Source organism: Euwallacea similis, chromosome 5, assembly GCF_039881205.1.
Source record: "Euwallacea similis isolate ESF13 chromosome 5, ESF131.1, whole genome shotgun sequence".
NCBI classification, from domain to species: domain Eukaryota; kingdom Metazoa; phylum Arthropoda; class Insecta; order Coleoptera; family Curculionidae; genus Euwallacea; species Euwallacea similis.
In genome coordinates, this window is record NC_089613.1 from 5,185,495 (window position 1) to 5,211,766 (window position 26,272).

The 26,272-nt window shown below is 36.2% G+C and overlaps 3 protein-coding genes across 3 annotated transcripts in view; all 3 read left to right on the plus strand.

Annotated features, from left to right (window-relative positions):
- LOC136409157 (uncharacterized) overlaps nucleotides 1-12,234 on the plus strand; it is a 30,462-nt gene extending 18,228 nt beyond the window's left edge. The window contains exons 2-5 of the mRNA XM_066390488.1: nucleotides 9,279-9,384; nucleotides 10,617-10,849; nucleotides 10,907-11,059; nucleotides 11,114-12,234. Coding sequence (XP_066246585.1) covers nucleotides 9,279-9,384; nucleotides 10,617-10,849; nucleotides 10,907-11,059; nucleotides 11,114-11,556 — 935 coding nt within the window. The 3' untranslated portion in view covers nucleotides 11,557-12,234. The remainder of the gene's footprint in view (nucleotides 1-9,278; nucleotides 9,385-10,616; nucleotides 10,850-10,906; nucleotides 11,060-11,113) is intronic.
- Nucleotides 12,235-13,685: 1,451 nt separating this feature from the next.
- LOC136409291 (uncharacterized) lies at nucleotides 13,686-16,012 on the plus strand. Its single transcript, XM_066390702.1, has 6 exons — nucleotides 13,686-13,746; nucleotides 14,555-14,725; nucleotides 14,774-15,055; nucleotides 15,108-15,360; nucleotides 15,470-15,618; nucleotides 15,678-16,012. The coding sequence occupies exons 1-6, from the start codon at nucleotides 13,686-13,688 to the stop codon at nucleotides 16,010-16,012; spliced, it is 1,251 nt and encodes a 416-aa protein (XP_066246799.1).
- Nucleotides 16,013-17,091: 1,079 nt separating this feature from the next.
- On the plus strand, nucleotides 17,092-24,712 carry LOC136409132 (uncharacterized). Its single transcript, XM_066390458.1, has 3 exons — nucleotides 17,092-17,163; nucleotides 18,567-21,625; nucleotides 21,689-24,712. The coding sequence occupies exons 1-3, from the start codon at nucleotides 17,161-17,163 to the stop codon at nucleotides 23,928-23,930; spliced, it is 5,304 nt and encodes a 1,767-aa protein (XP_066246555.1). The 5' UTR covers nucleotides 17,092-17,160; the 3' UTR covers nucleotides 23,931-24,712.
- The last annotated feature ends 1,560 nt before the right edge of the window (nucleotides 24,713-26,272 follow it).

The window sequence follows — 26,272 nt, forward strand, 5'->3', positions numbered from 1 at the left end:
ACTTCAGAGGTCAGTTATAAAATAATTAAATTTGGCACTTTTGATGCAAATCCCTTATATAGACTATACCCACACGTGCTACCTTGTAAAATTTGACCTGGATACGCCCCTGATTAATTGTTTAAATATAGCTGAACCTAATACCCTGATGACTTCCATATTTAATAGTAAATCAGTGACGTGTGTTGTGAATTTTAGCTGTATAGTGATTTTTCAAATTATCTGCTCTTGTCCACTAGTTTCACTGAAAAAAATATACCACGCGGCGCTAAACTATCCCCCAACAGTAATTTTTTAAATAATTACCATTTTTTTTTAATTCAAAAGCATCTTAAAACAGGACAAAAATACTGTCCTTTGTCCTTTTCTTTATTTTTTAAATGTTGTTTATATCACCAGTAGTGCAAAATTGCTAATTTTTAAAAATTGAAATATGGATTAAGTGACACTTCTCAAAACTTTTAAAACTACATTCAATGGTATATTGCAATTCAGAATCTATCAATTAGTCTTTGAGAAAAACAGCTATAAGTTTGATAAAGAATGCAATACAAACTCAGTTAAACAATACGTAAACAATGAAAAAACTTGTTTCTTGACAGAAAATTAGTTTGTTTTTGATTTTGTGCTCACAAACAGTATTTGGTTAAAAATAAATAAATAAACAAATAAATAAATAAATATTACCAAAGACTGTTTCTGACCACAAAATCGAAAACAAACGAATTTCCTATTAACAAACAACTTTTTTCATTGTTTGCGTATTATTTAACTTAATTTGTATTGCATTTTTTACCAAATGTATAGCTGTTTTTTTCAAAAACTAATTGATAGATTTTGAATCGCAATACACCATTGAATGTAGTTTTGAAAGGCCTTTAATTTGAGGTGTCACTTGACCAATGTTTCAATTTTAATAAATCAGTCATATTGCGCTATCGGTGACGCAAACAAGGTTAAAAAAGAAACTAACGTCAAAAAATAGTATTTTTTGTCCCATTTAATGTTACTTTTGAATTTTTTAAAATAATAATTTCATAAAAAGTTAGAGTGAAGGGGGAGGGGGAGCTACAATTTAGAGCCGCACGGTATAAGTCTAGCAACATTTAATATAAATTCATAATCCAACTACACCAAGGGACTATTTTTGGACATCCCTGCACTTCTATATCTCTGCGATCTTCAGTTTGATCTAAAAAAAAACATATTGCAGTTAATTTAATCACATCACTTAATCAACATAAAAGCCATGACCATTTTGATATGGCCAATGAATATCAGCCCCGAAAAAGCGCAATTCCGACCAACTTGCCATGAATAAAACATAAACTTTAAAAAGTGAAACCGATCCTGAAAGAAAGTTGAATAATGTGAAGTATTATGACTGTGGTCGCATGTCCATCTGATGTTAATCACGGGCCATCTGATAGCACGTAAAAACTTTGGCAAGACAACGGATTTTTCCACGCATTTTAAACCGTGGCTTACTTTTTATGTTACACCACTAATAAATAAACTTGTCATGTCGGCTAAATGGCTGTATTTGTGCATTTCAAAATATCTGATTTATGGGGCTTTGATGATGGTTTATGAACACATATTTTAAAAGAAATGTCCCTGTTTGTCTGAGGAACCAGGTCTTAACAGTAAGAAGTACCAGGAAAGTTTCAAATTAAAAAAATTATATATATATATATACAGTGGCGTGCCAAAAGATACAGCACCCGGAATTTGAAAGCGCCAAATTATGCAGTATACTGTGCTGAAGATGCCTCAAGTTCGACCAAAGTATCAGTGACGTTACAAAATGCAATCAGACGAGTTTCTCAAAAGAATTCAACATTTCAACACAAGACATTTTTTATGAATATAATCCTGTTAAATAGTGTACGCCACTGAGACCGACATTTTCAGGCCTTACTATTGGTGGAAATAAAAATGTGCTGGCCAATAATATGCGTTAATAATGCAATGAATTTTTAGGAATTTGGCTGATTTGAAATTCGTTATTCGATCAACTATTCCAAAAAATTGTAGTGTAGAAATTAACCTACCTAGAATCAACCACCTAAATCGTCTGAAAGTTGCTATTTTTCTCTACAAACTATCATACTTTTAGGATGATATGATAAGTTTTTGAGAAGAGCCAGAGGCAGATTAATTGCAAAGTTCTATAAATATCACGCCTGATTTGCAAACTGAGAGTTTCATGACGATATGATAAATTACTAGAAAGTATCAGGGTCGTATTCGTTGCAATTTTTTGTGATCATCAACTCTACTTTGAAAAGTGGCACTGTATGGAAAATTATAGTACAGCAACTGAAGTGGAAACCTCAGTACCACCTATATCAATTGCTAGATGGTACTTTTCCCTACAAACTGTTAAATTTTCATAATGATGTGATAAGCAACAGGGAGGTACTAAGGTCAAATTTGATGAATTCTTGTATAAATATGTTTTTTTTTTTAATTTACACAATACGAAAAATTCTATTACACAAACCGAAGTGGTACTACCTATATCACAGCCAGTACTAGTTGTGCAAATTTTATGAAAATCGTAAGAGTTTTTAGTCACTAGCAGTCTATTTCGTTATCACTTCTTCCAATAGAACGCTACTAAACACCGCATGGTCCAAAGTCAATTCTTTTGCTTCAAAGAGCTTACGCATAAAGGAATTTTTACAGAATTGGAAACCACCATCCTGCTCTTCATTATTAACAAAAGATTCAGCCTTCATGTGTAGGAATCCTCAATGCGAGAAACAAGGATAGGAATAAATGAATGTGTAATAAACGCAGACAATAGGGTTATAGTTGGTTGTTAGCAGTTAGCAGTTAGCACTTACGCAAAATATTCAAATCAAGCAACCGTAATAGAAAATGCGCAATATTTTATTCACTTAATAGTCTCGGTAGCCAATTTTTTTACGCGCTAGTTGCTCGTTTAAGTGCGCTTTGCGTAAGTGTATCATCCACGTTGATTTAAGTGTGTAAGGGGGTTAGGAGTTGCTGACCTTGAAAACAGATTTTACAGTCGATCTCCTTATACCAGAAAGTGTTACTAGAATAGATATAAAATCTGAGAAAAGCCTTTCTTCTTTTCATATGACTCAAACAGCGATGTTTCATATCGATATTCTACGTGGTTCTAAGTCTCTGACGAAGGATCTCTGGTACGCCTCTGCTTTTATTCTCGCTCTTGTGCGGCTTTGGTATTAGTATTGTTTGAATTTAAAACCATATTGTAAAAGGTCGTCAGACATGTAAGTGCCTGTCAGTGACATACACTCCCTATTCGGACGAAAAAATTTCCAATTCATACCGAGATTACGAAAAGCAATGCGGCAAATATTCGGTGGTTTACGTTATTTATGGGAGGGAGCTTAACTTAACACGTTCACATTCATCCGTCTGTGGATACTTTCATGTTTTGCAAATTTTCTCTCAGTAATTTGCCTCCTTAAGTTTCCAAAATTCCACAAACTGCGGAATTGGCATCTTATACACTTTCCGATATTCTGATGGTTAGCTTCTAAGAGGGACCACTTCGTAGCAAATTTTAAGACAAATGTGAAAAATAATTTCTGAGCGGCAATTTTTTTTATTAACTACTCTTTAAAATTTCGAATGAAGTTTCTCAAAATTACTCCTGAGGCCGATCTTCGTACAGGTTGAACTTTGTTATCATCGAGCAAAGATAATGAATTTTCCGAGCCCGATGGGTGTCTGAACCCGAGTAAGCTACCTAAAAAGCTATTGGTGATAATAATCCTCCTGTTCATACTGACTTTACAGAAACAGCCAATGCTATGAGATGCGAATTTATTTCTGAGTGCCTACTGATTGTGTGCAAGACTATTTTTTATTATTTCTGAGCCACGATGTTTCTGAACTCTCCTCCTCATTTTTCTTATCTGAGGCCTAGAAGAGGAATTCTTCTCTTTTTAATTCGGACCAACTTCAAGTTTATGAATGTGAAGTTCTTTTTTTGCTCATCTAATTGAAGTTTGTTTCGATGAAGCAAAAATAATTATTTCTGAGGTCATTGACTTAGAAGTATTTCCTCTATCTTATAAATCGTTATCTTGGCCTCTCAGCTATCTAATGAACGATTTCTGAGATTAGCTCTTCTCTGTGCATGGAATCTAGATCAGTCTTCACTACATCATGTTTACGTCTTTGGACAGCTTGTTCTCAAAGTTCTCGATAATTATTTATGACAGCTAACAAGCCACACATCTCCAAATTGAACACCTTTCTGCTGTTCAAGTGCAAATTGATGTGGAAACACAAACCATTATTGGCAATTAAATAAAGCTTAAACATTGACTCTTTTGGCGGTCATGCAACGCTTGCGGCTGTAGCGTTGGAAGGTCACTTGGCTTAACTTACAGTCACGATAACATTATCTGCATTTTACCAATTAAATCACAAACTGTGCTGAAAAAGATCTGCATGGTTCAGTGACTTTTATTTCAGTTCGAGACTAGAAACTTGGCAAGCCCAGAAAAGGAAGTTATATGGGCACTTTCTTAGAGTAATTTATAAGCTAAAATTACGTATGTGTGTCTTCGATGAAATGAATTATTACGCATTGTGAGAAGATATATGTTTACACATATCTTCACATAATATATCAAATATTTATTTACTTCATCTCAACACCGGTAATTGGCTGTGCCTGCATAACATATCAATTATTGCTTTTTGTCGTTGCATAATAATGCAAATCTAAGGAGGTTCAGTTGAAGAAAATTTTCAGGCTTTTCCTCTACCAAACGGAATTTTTGCCTCGCTACCAACACAATTTCCCACCAGACCGAAAACATAACCTACTAACTTCATTGCGGTACCATTACCCAATCCAGTCCAGCACAAACAAGATAAATGCCCAAATAGAGCATGAAATCAACCACGAAACGGAACACATCCGCCAATGCTCAATAAGGCGGATTCTTGGGGATAAAAACGGCTGAAGTTTTTTGGTACTTTGCGACATCCTCAGGTGCTGCAACAAGAGCGATTATTTGCTAACCTGAGTTGCTCAATAGTAATCAGATAACAAGTGTTTGGGTGTAATTGCGTTAATGTCGCAGATGTCAAGGACGGAAATATAGTCACAATTATTGTTCTTTTGTTTGATGTATGAATAAGTGGAAGAAGTGATGGTTGAAGACACAATGCGGCCTCGAGCTAGGCAAAAAAAATTAAGTCACATTTGGAGGTCGATGCTCAGAAATAAGGTTTTGAGAAAGAGCCTTAAAGAATAGCCGCTCAGAAATAAACAGCATTCATTGATTTGCACGTTGGCTACATGCTCAGAAATAAGAAAAAATAACCCCCGGTGCTCAGAAATAATAACTCTGCGCTAAATAATTTCGTCTTCCTCATGTTGTTACTCATAAATAAGATTTTCATTTAATTTGTAGCTAGTGTCAGCTTCAGAATTAATAATAGGCAATTGAGATATAAGCAGAAATTACTACCTCTCTAAAATCTATACTTTTTCTTTTATTTTGTTCGAGGATAGACGTTATTAGAAAGGATGTTTCAAAAATTGGTAACTACCTACACGGCAGACCTACACCAACGAATTTCATGGAGAGTAATTAACGACCTACTGAGTATAAGCAGAAAAACTTGTAATTAGATTCATTCAAAACCAGTTGAGTAGAAGATCCATATTTGATAATCTGATAAACCGCACAGACCTTGGTAGAAAGGAAATTCAGAAAATTTGTAACTTCCTAAAGAACCCGCCTACGCCACTGATTTTTGGGAAGAATAATGGAGTAGGTACTGAACATAAGCAGCTTGCTTCTCAGTTACAACTTTGTATAAATAACGAATAACGTACGCAATTCTCCAGTTCTGGTAGGTTCTCAGTCTCAGAGATAATTTACAGGGGCGTCGCGAATTATTTTTAATTACTTCTGATATATTCGGAAATGAGTATCGTCTAAATTATTCTATAAATTTCTCAAACTACTATTGGTTGTGGCGTATTGGTAGTCTCAGGAACAGTTGCAAATAGTTCTCCCTACCACCGAACTGCTCAGAAATAACGAATATGTGTTTTCATATTTTCTACAGGTAAATTTAAAGCTCAGAACTCTGTGTCACATAACAGACCATATCTTAAGATGCCTTCCTTTACGTTCCCTCGCATTCAATGCAATTTTCGCAATGTTTACCACAGAATCATTTTATTACACCTTCGGTTCGGTACAGTTAAATGCTCCATCAGTGTACCATCTGGGTAACCACAAACGCGTTACTGGATTGTTATTGCAGGAGGCTGTAAAACCAATAAAACATTTAGGCAATCGCCTTTTTTCAGACAAGTCCGCACTAATCCAATTAGTGTTGGGCATTGGGCAAACGAGGCAGCTCTTGTAACAATTCTGCCTATTTTAATGTTCAAACCTTATGTTCCAATTCGTGAAGATTCGCTATGGTTATACAAGATGTGCAAAAAAACGGCAAGACTTGTTATTAAGGGTATTGAAACAATCATGTCGGATGTACAAATTTCCAGTAATGTTTGAGTAGTGCGTTGTTAGTCCTATTAGGCAAAACGGTTAATCGATCGGTATAACAAAAAGTTACATAACCGTTATATAACGAAGATTCCGTTGTTATGAGAAAAGGATTATTTCACATGAAGGCGGAGGATCGTGGAGCACATGCATTCACATTAAAGTTGCTTTTGACTAAATTTTGTGAAAATTCATAACTTTCTTATTGATGAAGATAAGCCCCTCGACATGGTACTCATTTCCAGCTACTTTTTCCCAGGAAGGCGAAATCTAATGCCAGTTTGGATGTAGCTATCACTCAGTTCGAGAAACCGCCTTCATAGAACTTCTCTCGGCCTCACCGAAATGTACTAACCAAATATAATTCTGTTGTGCTGGTTGACCATCAAAACACGGTCAGAACTATAAGGAATTCACATTCCAACCTAAATAATGGTTCATGTTCAATCAATCCGTGCATAAATCACTCTTTTAGTTTCGTTGGCGAAACGCATGACAATCAACGTGAACGGTAAGACGAAAACAAAGAATCACAAACCGTGGCACCTGAACTAGATTTTTGTATGAATACATGCATGTGTTTTAGTGGTCTTAAGGGGAAAGAAGTAGGTGCTAAATGAGTGTAAAAAATCATTATCAGAAGATAGATACACTGCTCAAAATTCGAAATAATTTTTTTTGTTGATCTAAGTTAAATTACCCCATAAAGTCTATGTTAGCAGAAAGGTGGTACTTTTTTCCGTAAAGTGTCATATTTTCATGAGGATCCGGTGGCTAACAGAGAGGTATCAGAATCAAAATCGCTGCGACGTTCTAGAACTGGAAGCTTTGCTTCATATAAGTCATCGTTTGAAAAATTCTCGTTTAGAAATTAAATTGCAATCATCGGAACCACTTGTACCAAGTAAGAACTGCTACTTTTCTGAACTAAGAAATTGTAAAAAAGTACCTGGAAAATATCGGGGTCCTATTCATTATACTCGTTCATAAACAGACTTCTGGCTTCATTTCCTATATTATACCTATTTCTTCAAACACCCAGTATATGATGAAACAAAAAATACCTTACACTGACTCTGCTTCTCCCTTGTAAGCGATCGTGAGCAATCATCAGCAATTAATTAAAATAAACGAAATTAACTACATTGCAGCTCTTATGAAACCTCCGATGACCCAACATCGGTTTAAACAAGATCATATTGCTTGAGATGATTTAAATAACTTGTTATTACATTAATATGGTTTAGTTACACGTAGAACAATAGAGGATTACAATATTGCAACACAATGAATCGGTACCTACTTAAAATACTCCTTGGCATGAGAATTACACTTCAATTACTCGCATGTATAGTGCCATACTTCTGGTGGGTTTGCCGATATGTGGGACTACTTATCAAACTGCGAGACTCAATAAATTCTATTTGATAATAAAAATAACAATAAATAACGCACGAATTACTTTAAAAAATTAACTACTCAAAACGCTTGCGTACACACCTCACTGGGGGTGGCCCAAACTCTCCTATTCTCCCCACTACGAAGCCCTATAAGCCTTAAAATAACGAAGATATACACTCACAGAACAAGATATTTCACTAACACCCTGTATACAATGCGGCTCTAAATTGTTCGATTCGATATCGTTCTGGAAATGTCTCGCTGATGTCGCAGGTCTATCGGGTGGATATACAGGATGAATCCCTATGCAATGAACACAGAACATGTGCATATAGAAGATCTTAAAACAAGTCGATTTTTCATTATGATATTTTTATTGTTTCCACTCCCGTTAAAGGGTGTTTGCCATTTTGTAGCAAACTGACTTGAAGAATGTCTCTCTTGAAAATAAAATCGACGTATTTTTGCATATTTACATATTTTCTATAATCACCGCAATATCAACGATGGTTTGTTTTGTCAAATTGACACACTGTAGGGGCAGTGCATATGCTTACTTTTAGAGACGTCCCGGTATAAGCTTACTGCACAGGTTCTGTGTTCATGGCGAATCACCCTGTAGATTCGTCGGCTAGATTTGCGATATCAGCGAGATATTTCCAGAACGACGTCGAATTGTTTCAAATACATCAGTCGTTCTCAAATTTTTGAGAATGTTCTTGTAAGTTTATACCGGGGTGTCTCCAAAAGGACTCACATATGCTGCCGAAATGTATATACATATATGTTAAGTCTCAGTTATTTTAAGAATTATAGGTTTAGAAATTTATATTGGTGGGTGAGTTTAACATCCCCCCCCCCCTTATGTTGCCGAGATTTAGGGTAATCTTAAAGTGACATATGGCCTTCACCATAACGGGCATGCAGGACCTTTACCAACAGATGTAGAAGAAAGCTTATTGAATTTTTTTAGTTACAAATTGGGTATTTTATTTCTAATAGCATAATAATACGTACTGTCCAAATATGGGAAGGCTTAATCGAAAAGGAAGACAATGCTATTGGCTGTAAATAAGATATAAATCATATAGTTTTTGCAGTGTGGGAGCAAGAATTGACTATAATTTCCTTATTTTTTTTTACTTATGAAACACCTATTATCGGTCCGCTTTCTCGTTGATCAATAAAACTGCAAAAAAAGGCCCCAGAGAGCTTAAATTTATCACTATTTGAACAAAAGTAATATAATTAAATTCCCAATTTGAACTTTTATTATTGCACTATGAAGGACGCGCAATTAAGTGTAATTTAAAATCGTTTTTCTGCTTTCAGAACCAGCAAATGCGAAAACGATTGTTGAAGATGACTCCGACATGTACATGGAGCATATTGAAGACGACCATCAGCCGGCTTCGAGTAATTACCAGGCCGGAGAATGGTGTGTTAAATTATAGTTTAGAGAGTTTAATTTTAGTTTTTGTTAAACGTGAAGGTTAATATTGTGCTTAGTATATCAAGAAAACTCTCTTTTGCGGTGTGAACGCTTCTCCAAACAGGTTGGAGGTATCTTAAAATGAACTTTGCAATTGTTTTTTTTTAAATCCGGAGTGAGCAGCAAGTCAAGATTATTACCTTCAAAATTAAAGGAGCTAGACAGCTCAATCTGTAAACCAAGTTGAAGGTATTTTAAATGTAAATTTACCATCTTTTTTTTAACGTTAAATACCTGTACATTTTATTCTTCTTCTCTATTTTTATTTCCCACCCCATCTCTCCCTTTCTGTCTCTATCTTTACCTCATTTATTTCTTTTTTTCCAGTATATTTCTTCTTCCATCGCAATTTTGTCATACTCACTGTAATTACTTCTCATTTTTCTAGCTTGGCTCTCTAGAATTTTTTACTTTTCCATTCCTCTATTAATTTGTTTTCTTCCTCTTAGGCCTACTCCCCTTTTGAGGTGAGATTCATAACACTGCATAGTATCCGTCCCTCTGCACTAATTTATGGCACCCACTTTTTTAAGTTTTCCTCATCATTTTAGATTTACTCTTCCTATCACTGAATTAGCACAATTTCATTCTTGCTCTTACTTTCTACATACTTTCTGAACATTCCTTTTTCTCGCCCTCTTATTTTCTTTCGTTATCATTGTGTCAAATGTATTCTCTCTTCTATACCCAACCCGCCATCCTTAACACTTCCCCCATTTATGCTACTTTCTGGTTCTATCTCCGCTTTCCACCCTCTCTTCTCTTAATTTGTTCTTGTCTATACTCTTCTACTGAACATTGCAGCCAATATTTTGGTAGGATCTGAGTCAATATTCGAATTCTACCCTCTCCAATTTCAATAATTCCCTTATACATATGATTATCCAGAATATTATAATTTCTTTTATGATTGTCATCGGACATCACCCTTTCTTCTCCCATGAATTTGCCTTCTGCCTTCACCTCCTTTTCCCGATCTTCAGTTCTTTTCTCACTTCCTACATTTCCTTTACCAACTTGTCTCCATCCCTATTTCTGTTCGTCTCTACATCGCTCCTTCCCTTATCTAATCTCTCAATACCCTTGCTTTCACCTCCTTTTTCTGTATTTTTTTTTCTCTGCCTGTTTATATTACCTTTCGCATTCTTCAGAATAATTTTGCTTCTTCATCTCTCCAGGTTCCCCTCATTTGGTAGGGCATATGAGCCCTACGATCATCCTCCTTCAGGACACTCAAGACCTGCATTTTACAACACTTACCAGCAACAAGAAGGAGCTTATAGCCAGCGAAACGAGCCATTCCAGCAAGACCTTTCCTTTAATCAAGCAAAAACTTACCCCTACAAGAAGCAAGTGCAAGTGCAAGCACAAACTCAACAAAACCCCAAAGATGAGGCAGCTGCTCTCTTAGGTAGGAACCCTTTTGAAGCTTGAGAACATGATGAAATTGTATTGATTTTTAATGCAGGAGATGGAAATTTTGGTATAATCCGAGGAGGAACATTCTACCCCGAGAAAGACGGATATGAAACTGAGGGAGGGGGCTATGATGATTTTTCTTCTTATTTCCACAACGGCCACGGACGTCCCTCTTATTCCTTCAGATCTAACCCCAAACCAGGTATTTCTTCGTGATTTTCTGAAAATACTTTGATGATTAATATGATTATTTCAGTCAAGCAACAGCAGTTCGAAAACTTCAGAGATTTCGCAGACATCAACAGCAACGCTCCTGTAGAACGTCAATACTCTCAATACGTCGTAGTATATACCAACAAGAATGGGACTAGAATCCAGACAAATGAACCTAAAGGAAGTCCTGAAAACCAGGCTAAAGCTGTGCAAATAGATGTAAAGAGACCCAAAAACATATTGGAAAGTTTGGCATTGCTAGACCAAGGTGACAACAAGAAGGGAGACCACGAGGAGGTAGTTTACCTCACAAGAACCATGATGCTTCCCTCTTACAATCAAGGGGATCTCATAGAAATCCCTCCCGAGAAGAAACAGTCGAAATCCAAGAGGAAGTTGGCCGAGCTTCTTCCAGAGAAGAAGCATGAGGCCAGACTGGTCCAGAAGGCCAGAGACATGAGTGAGCCTCTATTAGCTCTGAGTTGATTTTGAGGCCTCTCCCAGTGAATTAGACCAAGAACTTTCTTGAGAGTGTTGGTGATGTGATAGGAAAAAATAAGTATAGAGAAATGATGAAACTTTTTAGCAAAAGTTCCTTTGGAAGAGTTACAAATGTAACTCTTCTACAATCCCCCCTAAAAAAATTCCTCCAGGAACAATTCCACTCATCAATCTCATAAAAACTTAGGGGATTTTTCTTACTTCATAGTGTCTACGTTTTCAGAAGTAACCAAGCAATATTCAGCATTACAAGCTGCAATAATATGACTGATTACTTAGTACTTACATATTACATTTTAAACTACTTAAGAATGCTTTTCTTCTCCACTTCTTCTGCATCTAAAACCATTGAAGAATGTAAAATAGTTATCGGCATTGATATTGAACTAGGTATCTGTGTCAATGCTTGTAGGTGACAAAGACCTTATACTCTCCTTAGACCATGATCTAGTTCTATTTCTGCAATATTCCTTTGCATATTACAAGTGCATAAATGCACAGTTTTGGACACTCCTTGTATACGTGAATTGCAGGTAAATAGTATAGCTTTGTATGTAGTTGGTAATAGTATGTAAGTATGCTATCGACGTAGTGGCTAGTACTTGTTGAATCTGTAATATGATAGATGTATTATTGATAAAATAAATTTATTTTTCTATTTAATACAGTTATTAATATATTATTTAATACTATTTAATACTGTTTAATACCATTTAATACTATATATACTACTAAAGTGGAGGGGAAACTCGGTTTTGAAAAACCATTGATGTAGGTTTCTTTTCTACCAACATTTGAAATGATTGCAATTCAAAACTTCCAACATGCAAAACGCTATAATTCAAATTCGATTGTTTAAAATGTATTAATTTTCTTCTAGTTACGCTAGTGCCCGAAAGAGGGTAGCAGTAGCAACAACAGCTACACCTTTAACACTCAGCAATAGGTGCGTCACCTACAGTTGTATTAGCGAACCTGCTAGAAACCAACTTGCAAAACACACGGCAGATGCCGCCGCTCTGTTTAATTGAACTTGCAAAAAAACGAAAAACAGTCAGTGCGGCTATTGTTCAAAAGGTGGTGCCACCACCTGCATTTCAATATGCATCTTTCTTCGCTAAATTCATTAAATTCTTCACTAATTTTTTAAAATTTCGTACTCCCGTCTTTAACGTCTGAAACGCCGTTGCAGGGTCCTATGTAACTTGTTTGCAAATATTGAATTGTTTTTTTGAGAATTTCGATTCATTTTAGGTCGATTTTGACGGTATATTCACGTCTGTTATTCTGATTAATTCGGCTAGGATTTTAGCAAATCAAAATGCTGATGCAAGGAATTTACATGTATTCAGACACAGTTTCTAGTTAAAGATGCATGTCAAGCCTGAAAAACTTTGTTAAGTCCCATTTCGCCACCTCTCTAACAGAAACAACTGAACACTAATAAAATTATACAACTTCCGCCGTACTCGTCCTGTTTTCCAAGCATAAAAGTATGTAAAACAAAGTTTCATCAAGATTTCAGACAGGAATTTTCAACAGGAAACCCCCTGTTATTTGAGCCTGTTCCTGCAATAAAGGGATAAATCGCGTTTTATGGTTTTACGGTCCTTCAGAGCCGGCCGAGTAAATTGGGTTGAATAAAGCCCTCGTCACTTAATCGAGCGCATTATTCATCCGGGGGGTTTATATCAGGGTTTTGTCAAATAAACTGTCATTATTATTTGTCTTTTTCCATGAAAATATCTCAGAAACAGCCTTGAACTTTCCTCTTTTTAAAAATCGCATCACTACCGCGCTCTTCAGTAGTAAGCAACTATTATTAGACCATTTTGTTGCCATCTCTCTTTAAAACACGAGCACCATATGCAGTAAATTGTCGATGCAGTAATTCGGTGATGTAAAATACGTGAATCATGTGCAAATTTGAGCACAAGTAGTACTATTTCAAGCCGTTGTTATTCTCGATAAAGAGCTCATTGTCCGTAAGGCATTGATAAGTGACCAACACATTAACTTATCTCACTTCAGTTCCTCCCAGCCAGAGACGAATTGAGGTCGCAAATCTCTATAATTTAATAATAAATATCATGGATTTGTTTGTTTCGAATAAAATGATTGTTCTCCTCTTTTTCGAGTTTTTTCAGTGTCTAGCACCACTTACAGAGGGAGCAGGTAAGCTTAAGTGGTTCATTTACTGTCTTTTAAGTGGTACATGCGATTTCAACAAGGTTTGCTTGATTAGTACTAATAGATAATCAGTCGCTGAATATCAGTTCTAATGAGTTAAATTGACCCTTTTTTATCATTGAAATTCTGCATAAAGAATCAAGACTTTGAGGACTGGGTTTTTCGTTTCCACATGGAAGAATTTAAGACAATCTTAAAAGGACTGGAACATGACGATTAATTTTTCCAATTTCAACGTTTTTACGGGAAAACGCAGCTTTTAATGCACGCACGTTAAAAGTAATGTCATATAAGACATTTAGACTCGCTTTAATCTCATAGAAATATAATGAATGCTTTTGATGGGCACCTATCTAAGCTGAGATGTTATCGTTAATCAATGGTGAAGATCGAAACCTTTTTTCTTGTAGTAAATTAAACAGACATCAGGAAAGTATAAAAAGTGTACTGGACTAGGACGCAAACTTTTGTAAACAAGTCGATATTTTTCATCCAAAGTCAGAAATTCAAGTCTATAATACTAGTTGGACACACATACGGGCGCTTTATCAGTTATGACTTTTTTTTGTTTAAAATAGGGGCAAAGTTTCCTATATCCATTGGCGTACAAGTTTTGATATCTTCTGTTCGACGTTTATTTCAAAAGAAAACTTGTTTTGTGAATGTACGCCCCTGACTTTTCATTCAAATGAATTCAAGTTACTCAAGTCAAAGCTTTAATTCCCACCTAATACATAGGAATGCTAAATTTAATATTACAAATTATCATTTCAAAACGCTTTTTTCCATGCAGACTGTACCTTCAATGTTACAAACAAAGCAACTGAGAAGCACCAGCCGGTACCTATATTCAACTCCTCATCCGACTACCAATTGGCAGTACCATACCAGGGTACCATTCGTTTGGCAGCAGGACAAAATATCAGTTTACTATGCGCAGGGAACAGGAATTATGTTCGACAAAGTGGGTACTATAATAAAATCTAAAATGGCGCTAACAACGCAATTCCAGCAAATGCAAACATAAGTACTGTGACTTGCATCGAAGGGGACGTCGTGAAATTATTTAGGAATGTTTACAAATTTGAGGAAATCACCTGCAAAAATATCGTACGAGGGGAAGTGCGGGGTACTAAGACTAAGTGTGGTACGCATGCACAAGGGGGGATGGTGTTTCAAATCGGGTACCCGCCTTCAAGGACTGATTGGCTCACTTTAATATCTATATGCTACATACTAAAAAATGGAAACACTTTATATACACGGCATGTAATACATGGCAGAGAAATTAAGCGTAATTTGGTACTTTGGATGTCTTAAAGGTTGTTAAGCTGACCGTGTTGTAGATGCGTCAAAGACATCATATAGACCGTTCTTCAGTACTGCAGGAGAGATGGCTAATATTACCTCTTCAGTGGCGTACAAACAGGCTTATCAGAAATCCATCTTTAATAGCATTTTGGGGTCCTCAGTATTGGCCAATCGCTATATAAACAGTAAATATTTCCTGGCAAAGGGTCACCTGTCTCCAGATGCAGATTTTCTGCTGGCAACTGAGCAATATTCCACTTATTACTATATTAATGTGGCCCCTCAATGGTGAGTAAAATTTCTGTGATTTAAAACGAAATGGCGCAGTCGATAGAATACTTCGTTTATACCGAAAGAGAAATCTATTATTAAATAATTTTAATATCGTAATTTTTAGGCAAAATATCAACACCGCCAACTGGAAGAGCATAGAATTCACCGTGAGAAATATGGCTACTTATTATGGATATCTGGAAGTCATTACTGGCACCCATGGGATTCTGACCTATAACGACTCTGATGACAACCCTCAACCAATATTTTTAGGTAATAAAATAATTTATCACGCAAATCTACCTTACACCTCAAAAATTTTCTTATTTTAGGCAGGAATGGCATTCTTCCAGTTCCAAAGTACTTCTGGAAAATTGCGTATGAACCCAAAACAAGGAGAGCTATAGTTTTTATTGCGCTTAATGACCCTCACACTAAAGATGCAACACCACAAGTGTTTTGCCGGGATGTGTGTTTGGAATATGGATTTTTGAAAAAGACTTGGAAATATGCTTCTTCTGGATACGTTTTCTGCTGCAGTGTCAGCGATTTCAAGAAGGAAGTCATGGGCTCTCCTGAATTAGTAGTATCTGCAATGCTAGTAAATCCTTTTACTGATAATGAGTCGTCTTCGGATTATTTCAAGAGTAAATTAATAGAATATTGATTTTTGTTTTATATAATTTGTTCTTTATCCTAAAAACCTATAATTTCAGGCTTAAATCGCTATCTTATGAGTCTTCTGTACAAAATATTGAAAAACGTAGGCATAAGCCATGTTTATTGGTTTTTTGCAAAAATTGCAAATTTCACTAGCAATTTTCGGAAAAAATGTGAAATTTGGCTTAATAACATTCCAAATCTGACTAAAGCTATTCAAGAAAAATGCGAAACTTCAACTAATCTAAAGATGAAAAATGTTTTCCTTATAATTTGAAGAGCAACTTATCAAAACGCATTTTCCGCCACCCGAGGCGACATTGAGTTTGATGCGGATTTTATAACTTTATAAGTATACTTATGAACTCATTTTAACCCACTTAAATTATATGGAAAAGATTTTCCTCCGCATCAAACCGAATTATGTGTCCTGACATGCCCACCTCAAAAAGCATTATTATGCAATTTTCGGTATAGAGGTCGCAGTGTTATGAACGTTGTCATGGGAATTCCCCGAGAATTAATAGGGGATTCCCATATTTTGATCTAACTTAAAATAAAGGGTAAACAGTTAATTCAACTGTATTAGTTTATATGTAAAAAAAACAAGAAGCGATGGAAGACCATCATTGTGTAGTGGCAGGGAACGCAAATGAAGTATGTATGAAAAAAACTACAAAGTACATTATCTACAGTGACATTCAAATGAAAATGCATGTTATGCATTTTCCGCATCAAAACGCATTTTGTTCCTAAAATTTTGCAAAATATTTTTGAATCTTTCATTGCCTTATTTTATCGAACATGACATTAATGTAGACCCAGAAAATGATCGATTTTCAAAATTTTACATTCAAAGAATAAAGAGGTAATAGGTTATAGTTTTTTGCGATTTCCCAAAATTTGCGCTTCTGGCTTAAAATGCGTTTTGATATGTTACTCCTCACTTTCCTCCAATCTCCATTGATATGCTATCTCACCATTATAATATTCTCTCGATTATATCGTGCATATCATATAACCTTGAACTGCTGATGACTCTTATCTAAATATAGCTTAAAATATACTGAAATTTGTTGAACCGTACATCCATATTACAAGCATTCAGATACCATATGTGTGAGTGTTTATCTAGTTGAAATTGAACACGTCTTAATGGTTGGTATATTTATTTGTATCTATTAATTTATGCATTTGTTACGTTAGGAAAAGATCGTGTGTCAACAACCAATCTCGTAGCTTCAAATCGTGAAATTCCCGAATCTAGTGTGGCGCAAAGTAAAATGCCTACAGCACTCAAATTAAAATGTTTTTAGAAAAATATGCAGACATCTACAGGACAGCAACGCCACTGAGTTGCTGTAAAGAAATTTTTGCCGGTAGATTCCTACTCCGACCATAGTAGTACCATATCGTACCATCAGTCTTCGGAAGTCAACATATGTGAAGATGAATATGCTTTTTTTCAACTGTACTCACTGAAAAAGGAGAGTTACGACAAAGATTTTTCAAAAATAAATATTAGTCATTGCCTGTTCAAATAGGTAAAAATATTGGTGCTATACGGAATTATGAAAGTCCTTAAGTAGGTGAAAATGTGCGAAGATTTGCCAGTTATGAGGTGAACTGTACAAATTAAAAAAGGAATAGACGCTACTGTATTTCTAGAGGAAAATATTCGTCAGAACCTTCTCCAAGTAATGCCTCCTAATAAATTAGAACACGATGGCGCATTCAACAGGGCTCCACGCAGCGCTATAAAATCTTCGAATACGCCAAATTTGAGATACTTAAAGAACTTGAGGTAGGACTGGAGAAGTGACCTCTAAAAATAACCGAAAACGTCATCGTCACTAAACCATGAAGAGTAAGAAGAGAGATAAAACTCAGGAATAGAACTTGAGGAAAATATTACAGAAAATAACTTGGGAAGCACGAGATGGAAAAGAATTAAGGACGATAATCTGGGAACCAAATGAAGAAGATTATTGCAAAGATAATCCAATAATCAATCATTAAAGTGACTTGATGCTTAAAGAGGAAAAGTTGTTAGGGGAAGAGTGTTTCAGAAATATTTTCAAAGTGTATCTCGAAATCAGCTTGAATCTAGTTGAGAAAATGAAAAACAAGAATGAACAGATCTGAAAAAAAAACAGGATAAGTGCGTCCTAAAAGCTAAAATGAGGGGAATAACTTGGAGACTGTGCTTGATAAAGCAATGGATAAAAAGGTATTACAAATACCTAAAAAAATCTTTCATAAATCTTTTTGAAAATTGAAAAGAAAGGATGACGAACCAACAGAGGATGTCTCAGCAAGCACTAGAGAGAAATTTTAGCAAGACAAAGAACTAGGGAGAAGCTGCCAAGACTAGCGGACATCCAGTGCAGCTGCACTTTATGATACAAACTAAAATCATTTTCAGCTCAGTGCGCCATATTCAGAAATTCACTTCCACGTAAAGCATTCATGATATTCTGAGGCCGTGAAAAACCAAATCGCGTTTTACATCACCTCTACTAGTAAATGCGCAAGCACTAATCCCAGTTAATCTATTTCAGGCATCATCAGACACCTCAGACACATCAGATTCCGACTCTGAAGAAGTCACATTCAATCGACAGATATTTACCGCCGTAGAAAAAAACAGCTTGACGTCTCTGCAGAAACTGGTCTCCACAAGCCATCGTCCACTTATAGATATAGTAAACATCAAGGATGCAGGCGATAAAAACAATTCTTTGCTGCATATCGCTGTGAAGAAGCGCAAGCTCGACGACCAAGATAAAAACACTGGAATCATTGATTTCTTGGTGCAAAATGGTGCTAACTTGCAGAGCAAAAACAACAAAGGACAGACTCCGTTGTATATGTTCGAAAAGAGATTCAAGAAGGCGGATACAAACGATCCAGTGTATCGGCTCTTATATCAAAATGGAGCACCTTTTAACAAAGACAGTAAACCTAATATAGTCAAACATGATGAAGAAATGGACTGGGATGAAGCAATTTATGCTAATAATGAATCGTATGAAGCTTCAGGTTTGAAGCTGAATCAGCACGGATCTATCTACCAGATATTGCTGTTGGTGCTCTTCTTGCAACGAGCTGTTAAAACCTACTACGAGGCTACATTGGCTACTGAGTTCGACGATGCTGAAAAATTCGATGATGTGGTGCTTAAGTACAAGAAATCACCGGCAGACAAGGGGTACTACTGGAGGTTCTTGCAGGCAAAGCATTTGCTCAGTGTGGAAACAGATAAAATCAAAAGTAGCGAGCTGTTCAGCGTCTCCAAGAAGCAGCATTTGAAGTTCTGTTTGCACAAATACTTTAAGTCATTTCTTGCAGTCACCAAAAAGGAATTATTTAAAAATGACACTTTCGAAGAGTTTGCGCTGTGCACCAACACTTTCATCGAAGCAAGTGATGAAACTAAATTCTTTGTAGAAGACAGTCGCTTTAAGGACGATAAAATTCTCTATTTCCATGGATATGAAATGCAGAAATTCAAATTAGCTGGTGCTGCCAAGAAGCGGATTACGATGGTATACAAATCTCTGGAAGGTTCTAACGTTGACGAAAATCTCTTAAAGGAATTTATGAACAAGTTCCGGCTGATAGTCCGCTACCCTGATAGGCGCAAGATCAACCGAATATTATCACAGCAGATAGGAGAGTATTTTGAGTTAGTGGACTCTGATTTGGCCACTAACACCTTAAAAGAATACGTTCTTAAGTGGTTCCTACGCTATAAAAACAAACACAGCGAATTTTTATTAATAGAGAATGGGAAGAAATTCTTGAATGAGATCAAGAAAAAAATACAAACCCTCATGACTGCAGGACTATCTATCACTTACCCGCAGCAGCTTCGCAGCTTTAACATCCAGTTTAGCAGTGATCTGGATGTAAGGAGTTTCCTCAGCGGTGATAAGCAAATTTTACAAGTCATTTCAGAAAATCCCTTGCTGAGTGCTATTAAAGTGGATCAGAACCTTAAAGCAATGCTACAAACTAAGGACAGCTGCATCTTTGTATCTTCAAAGTTAATAGGCCTAGAAAACGTTAGGAATTTGGTGTTTAAGTCTTTTAAAGCCGAAGATTCTCATAGACTCTTGGTTATTACTTGCGAGCTAAATCATCAGCTAGAACCAGAGGTTGCGAAGAGTATGTCCAAGAACCTCTTAAAGACTATGAAAAAAAAAACTTTGAAAAAGCTCATCCTGATTGCAAAGCCAGGAAATGAGCTTGAAGAAAATCTGATAGTTGACGAAACTATTGTGGATAGAAGCAGCTTTCATAATCTCAGCTCAAAGTCTCAGACTGCAATACTCAGTAAGGAGGTTTATTTTCAAGGCACTAAATTATCCTTGAAAAAGCTTGTCGATGAAAACTCTGCATTCTTGCTAATCGATAATGAAACTCTTCTGAAACTACTCAAAGGTGACCAAATTCAAATCGGCCATAACCACAAATACTTAGAACCAGAAAACATCTATATAAATCGCTGTCTCAGCCCTCAAGTAGCAGCAAAATCAGCTCTAACAGATAAATACCTGGTCTCAACTGAATCTATAGTGGTTTCTAATATTACTCTTGAGGAATTGAGTAAAATGGCTGATGATGTTAATATTGGCAAAGACCTAAAAAAGGGTGTAAATTTGGTAGACGCCGAGATGATAAGTTCTTCGACATCTTGGCTGGACTTCATCAATGGAGAGCTGGTTATGAAACAATTCTCCGGAAGTGCTGATCTATGGCGAAAACATTTATCTCGAAGTGATAAAAGTCTGAACATCCCTGAAGATTCTCTGTTGCAATGTTGGGATAAAATAATAATAGTGGCTGCAGACCCAGGCCTGGGCAAATCTTTACTTGTTTCAAACATTCACAAGAAGCTGCATACTTTAGATCCAACTCTATGGGTTTGGAGGATTAATCTTCAAGACTATGTTTCCTCCAAACATTCCAGGAGCCCTAAAACCATCCTTGCTGATGTTAACTTCAACGAATTCGCTTCAAGTGAAGCTGCAACATTCATCTCCTACATGCTCCTACGAGGTGATGAATTCAGTAGGAAATTCCTGGAACTATCCTTAAATTCAAGCAATGTATGCAAGTTCCCAGAAGTGGTTCTTATCTTTGATGGCTTTGATGAAGTTTGCCCGACGCATAGAGATTCTACTCTGAAATTGCTGAAAGCTTTACGAGGCACTAGGGTAAAACAAATTTGGGTCACCACTAATCTACAAGAGACAACAGTTCTAGAAGATGCTTTAGGAGTGGCTGCTCAGTATTTGAACAAATTCAGCGAAGCTGATAAGTTTCAGTTCTTTAGCGAATACCAAACAAAGACAATGAACTCAAAAATGATATCTGAGAGACTGTCTAACTGTCTTGAAGCTCTGCATATTTCGGGAAAAGATATTGCCCCTTTCTATTCTCCTGAAAGAACCTACAAGACCATTCTTTTCGAGGTTTTGCCAGTGGAGTTTACCGACAATCCTCTGCATTTGACCATGCTGTTGAATATAGTGTTATATGATAAAGATGTAGATTTCGCCAAAATGGATTTGTGCTCTCTGTATGCAAAATTTAAGACCATTCAGTTCAGCAGGTTTGTATCCATAGGAATCTTTGGAAACACAAAATTCTTTAATTTTCTCTGTCCCCATTGCAGGTTCCACGATGAAAAAACCTCAACGTGCGTTCAAAATCAAGCCGATAAAGACATGCGCCAGGCGAACATTGAACACCTCAGCTACATCCATGGGGCTTTTGCTTTTCAAGTGCTCTTTCCAGAGTTCGTGGATAATCCCATAGAGTTCGACGAAACAAAAATTGCTAGAGTGGGTTTCATATCTATTCATGGCGACAATGTCCGCTTTGTCCATCGAAGTTTTGCCGAGGAATTCGTAGCTACATATTTAGAGACATATTGTGGCAATCAAAAGATTCAAGCAGTGATTTGTCAACGCATTCTGAGCGACATGAGCTTTAAGCTCACGCGTAGCTGCTTAAATAGTAAGGAGAAAGCTGCTGGAATAGTGCTGAAGAACTGCAAAGATCAAATTGTAAGGCCAAAACACATCTATAATTTCGGATTTTATTTAATCTACGAAAGCCTTGGAAACTTGCTGAAACATTATTTGCTACTCTTATGGGAACATAATTCCGTATTCGTGGAGAATGTTATCTCCGATATAAGGTTTAATTCCCCAAAAGAATTCCATTTCAAAGATAAGCACAACAGGAAGCTCTACATACTCTTGCAGTTGCTGATGTTCAGCACCAAGATGTTTGACATATTATTCCATGTGATCATGGAGAACCATTCTATCAGAGTTCCCTCTATAAAATTTTTCAACCCTATTACAATAGCATTTAGTTTCTACAATGGACCAGACATAAGAGAATTGTTGAATATAATTTATGAGATCGATGAGAATCAGTTCATTAAGATGCTCAAGAGGGATTGCATGGTTATAGACGACTACAGCATCCTGTATATTGCAGCAACTAGAGGGAGGTTTGATTATGTAGAGCAGTTTCTCATATGGGTACAAAACAATAACAATCCCTTAATGGATGATTTAGACTTTGAAACAGTATTATTACCTAACAACAATGAGAAAACATTCCTGGAAGTCATGAAATATCACGAGGCTTTGGAGCGCTGCTTAAAGTACTTATTTGAAAATTTATTGTTTCAAATGCAGCTACTGTTACTGCAGAGCGGAGGAGATATCCTGAGACACATATTGATGAACCTTGAACGCAAGGCCATGGAAGTATTTCTTGAAAAAATAAAGCAGCACTGCCCTACTGGAGTTTGGTGGGCCATGGTCGTAAACAAGAATTCCATCGACGAGACGCCTCTGCATTGCTTAAATTACTTGGAAATTGAGACCTATAATGTTTTACTGGAATGGTGCCTTAGCTGGTTGAATCCCGGGGAGTTGCATGATTTGTTGCAAATCGAAAACTTTGAATCTGCAACAATTTTATATAAAGTAATCAGGAGTAAGAAGGCTTCTCAAATGCTTCTGGAAACAATTCAAAAGATGTTTGATGACACCGCTATTGAGACCATTTTGAGTCATAGAGACATCGACGGCTGCACTTCACTGCATATAGCTGCAGCTACGAGCGAAAGCAGTGAAGGAATTATAACTTTTCTAGACTTTGTCAGAAAAAAGTTTGGCGTTTCTGCAGTTAAAAAGTTCATAAATCTCCAAGACAAGAAGAAAATGAACATTTTACACCACTCCGGCAAAAATTTTCACGACTGGGACATGCTGAAGATCGTTTTAATATATTGCAGAGATCTATTTATCAATGATCTTGACGCGTTTAAAAAGTTCCTCTTCACCACAGACGAGGACGGAAAAAACTTTCTCTTTTATGTGGTAAACCTATGTCAATGCCAACCTATTGCAGACTCTCTCCAATTTCTTCTCAATTACTTCGGTCTTCAAGACATTCTTATGACCTCAGACTCTACGGGAGGAACAATTTTTTTCCACCACTCCTATGGGGAAGTTACAGAATATCTCATTGATTTTGCCCGAAATCACTTGGATCTTAATGATTTCCTAAAAGTTTTTCTTAAACTCGATAATGATCGCAAAACAGCTTTTAAAAGTTTCGAGTACAGTGTTGGCGCTATAAAAATATTCGGGCCTACCTATGAATGGTTAATTGACAAACTTTGGAAATTGTTCACTGGAACCGAAACGATCTCCCATCGGGTTGAGCTCCGTTGGTCTGAATTTGACTATTTCTATGAGTATACACAAGAATTAACGACAAACTCGGAACATCCACTTATAGATATATTGAATTCTATTGGAAATAGTTCAATGTGGATCGATGTGGGAAATGGAGAATGGATTTTACATTTGCCTCTTGAAAACCATTGATGGTGATAACAATACAATACAACCATAGCTATTTGGAAAGCGTATTTGCCCACGAGCCAAACCAGAAAGGACGAAATTTCCGCGAAACAAAGTCTTGTAATAGAAAAACTTAGGAAGTTGCAGATGACTTCGACACTGCATCAAAGGAAATGAAGATTTCAAAACTCCAGTACGGGCATTAAAAAAAACGAAACCAGAAAAAACTAAATTACGGCCATATAAAAAAAAATAGGTCAAAACGTAGGGACACCTGGAAGGGCTGAAACTATAGGGCATGTGGATTACATCAATGGGGAATTGTGTGAGGAAATTACAACACTTGTAATATTATAATGTGAACAATAATTCATATATTTTATTATATAATAAACCGAATATACTAAAATATACTGAAAGATAGCCGGTCTTGCTTACTATGATCTTCATATAAAAATTTTTCAATTGGATAACCCATACAGGGGCAAAAAAATTAAAAACCAATTTCTCATGTTAATCTCCTATATCCAAAGTTCGCCTGGATATCCGGCATGTACATATATCTCGGTGAATGATAATGTTTATGTTAATGTCTAGTCTTTAGGATTATTTGTTTATGTATTGGGATGAAGGTACCACAATCGGGGATAACTCCGGGATTGCAGGACGTGGTCACGGGGCCCGGGGTGCAGTGAAAAAGGGAAAGGTATCAGTCGAGATGGAGGATTGGAGCCCGTGAATACGTCAGTACCTTAGATATAGTTTAGTGTTTTAGTGTCTTGTGCTAGTTTAATTATTTAAATATAAACACCTAAAAGAAAGATGGAAAAGTCGAACAATTCTTGTGTCCCTCCGACATATACAGGGTGATTCACAATTTATCTATAAAATTTTAGGGGTAGGTGTGTTATGAAAAAGTAAGTCAATTTTGTAAGAAAATTTTTTGGAAAACCCTTAAAAAAATTTCGGAAATAATTGTTAAAGTTTAACCATTGTATAACTGGACGACTGTAATGTTCCCGTTTTTCTGCAAAATCTCTTTTAGGTTTATCAATCTTACGTATAATTTATAGTTGGGTCTCCCACGTGTCAATGGTTGGGAGCTGAAGACATGGGTGATCCGACTTAAGGGTACTTTTGTTTCACCCAAAATAAAAGAAGTGAGCTTACATGTGTAAGCAATTCTGGCATCATAAATTGTTACCCTTAAGTCGGATCACCCATGTCTTCAGCTCCCAACCATTGACACGTGGGAGACCCAACTATAAATTATACGTAAGGTTGATGAGCCTAAAAGGGATTCTGCAGAAAACGTAAATATTACATTCGTCCAGTTATACAATGGTTAAACTTTAACAATTTTTTCCGCGGAAATTATAAGGATTTTCCAAAAAATTTCTTACAAAATCGACTTAGTTTTTTATGACACACCTACCCCTAAAATTTTATAGATAAGTTGTGAATCGCCCTGTATAATAATAAATTTAATTAATAGAAGAACATTTTTAAAAAGCCTCTGGGTACGCCACTGGGCTAAAAGTTTAATCTAAAGGTTTGCTCAAAACATAAAAAATTTGAAGAACAAATTCATTTTGAAAATCGACAAGTAAGATCGCCTTTAAAAAGAGAATCCTGAATAATTTTAACTTTGTATCAAATTTCGTAGAAGTTAAGAAAATCCTGCTTTCGGACTAAAGTTTCGACTAAAAGTTTATTAAAAATATAAAAATTTCGGAGAATAAATTTAGTTTGAAAATCGAAAATCAGAAGAATCTCTTAAAGAGATGAATAACCGGAAGTACAATCCGTATTTATACGCCACTGGACATCTTCATTTCAGTTGCAAATGTACTAAAAACGTTAATATTTCGGCTTCGGCTCTGGAGGATTTGTAAACCCACGCTAGGTCGTAAACAATGACAAAAAATCAACTAATTTCCAACTCGTGGTCAGTCATGTTGGAATAATCGGATTTCGGTAACTGAATGGGCATCGTTTGGCAATTGCAAATTCGATTTTCCTCGGATGCATCAACATCCTGTCCCCTCTAATTGCCATATTACCATTATACGAAATTGCACAGATACATCTTCCTTTGGTTATTTTCCTCAGTTTTGTTCAGGTTAGTTCAGGTTAGTTAGTATTCTTCCATTCGCCTTTAGGTTTAAGACCACAACAACATTTCTAATTCTTTTTTTTTAACTTTCACCACATATCTCGCGGCATATTCATCAATTCCTTTAAGAAAGTGCTCGCACCCTTACCCTCTTCGAGACAGCGAAATGTCATTCTTATCTTAAGGTATTGCGTCAATTTGCTTAATGCCGTTTATGTGGATTTGGAGATGAATTTATATCTTTAAGGCT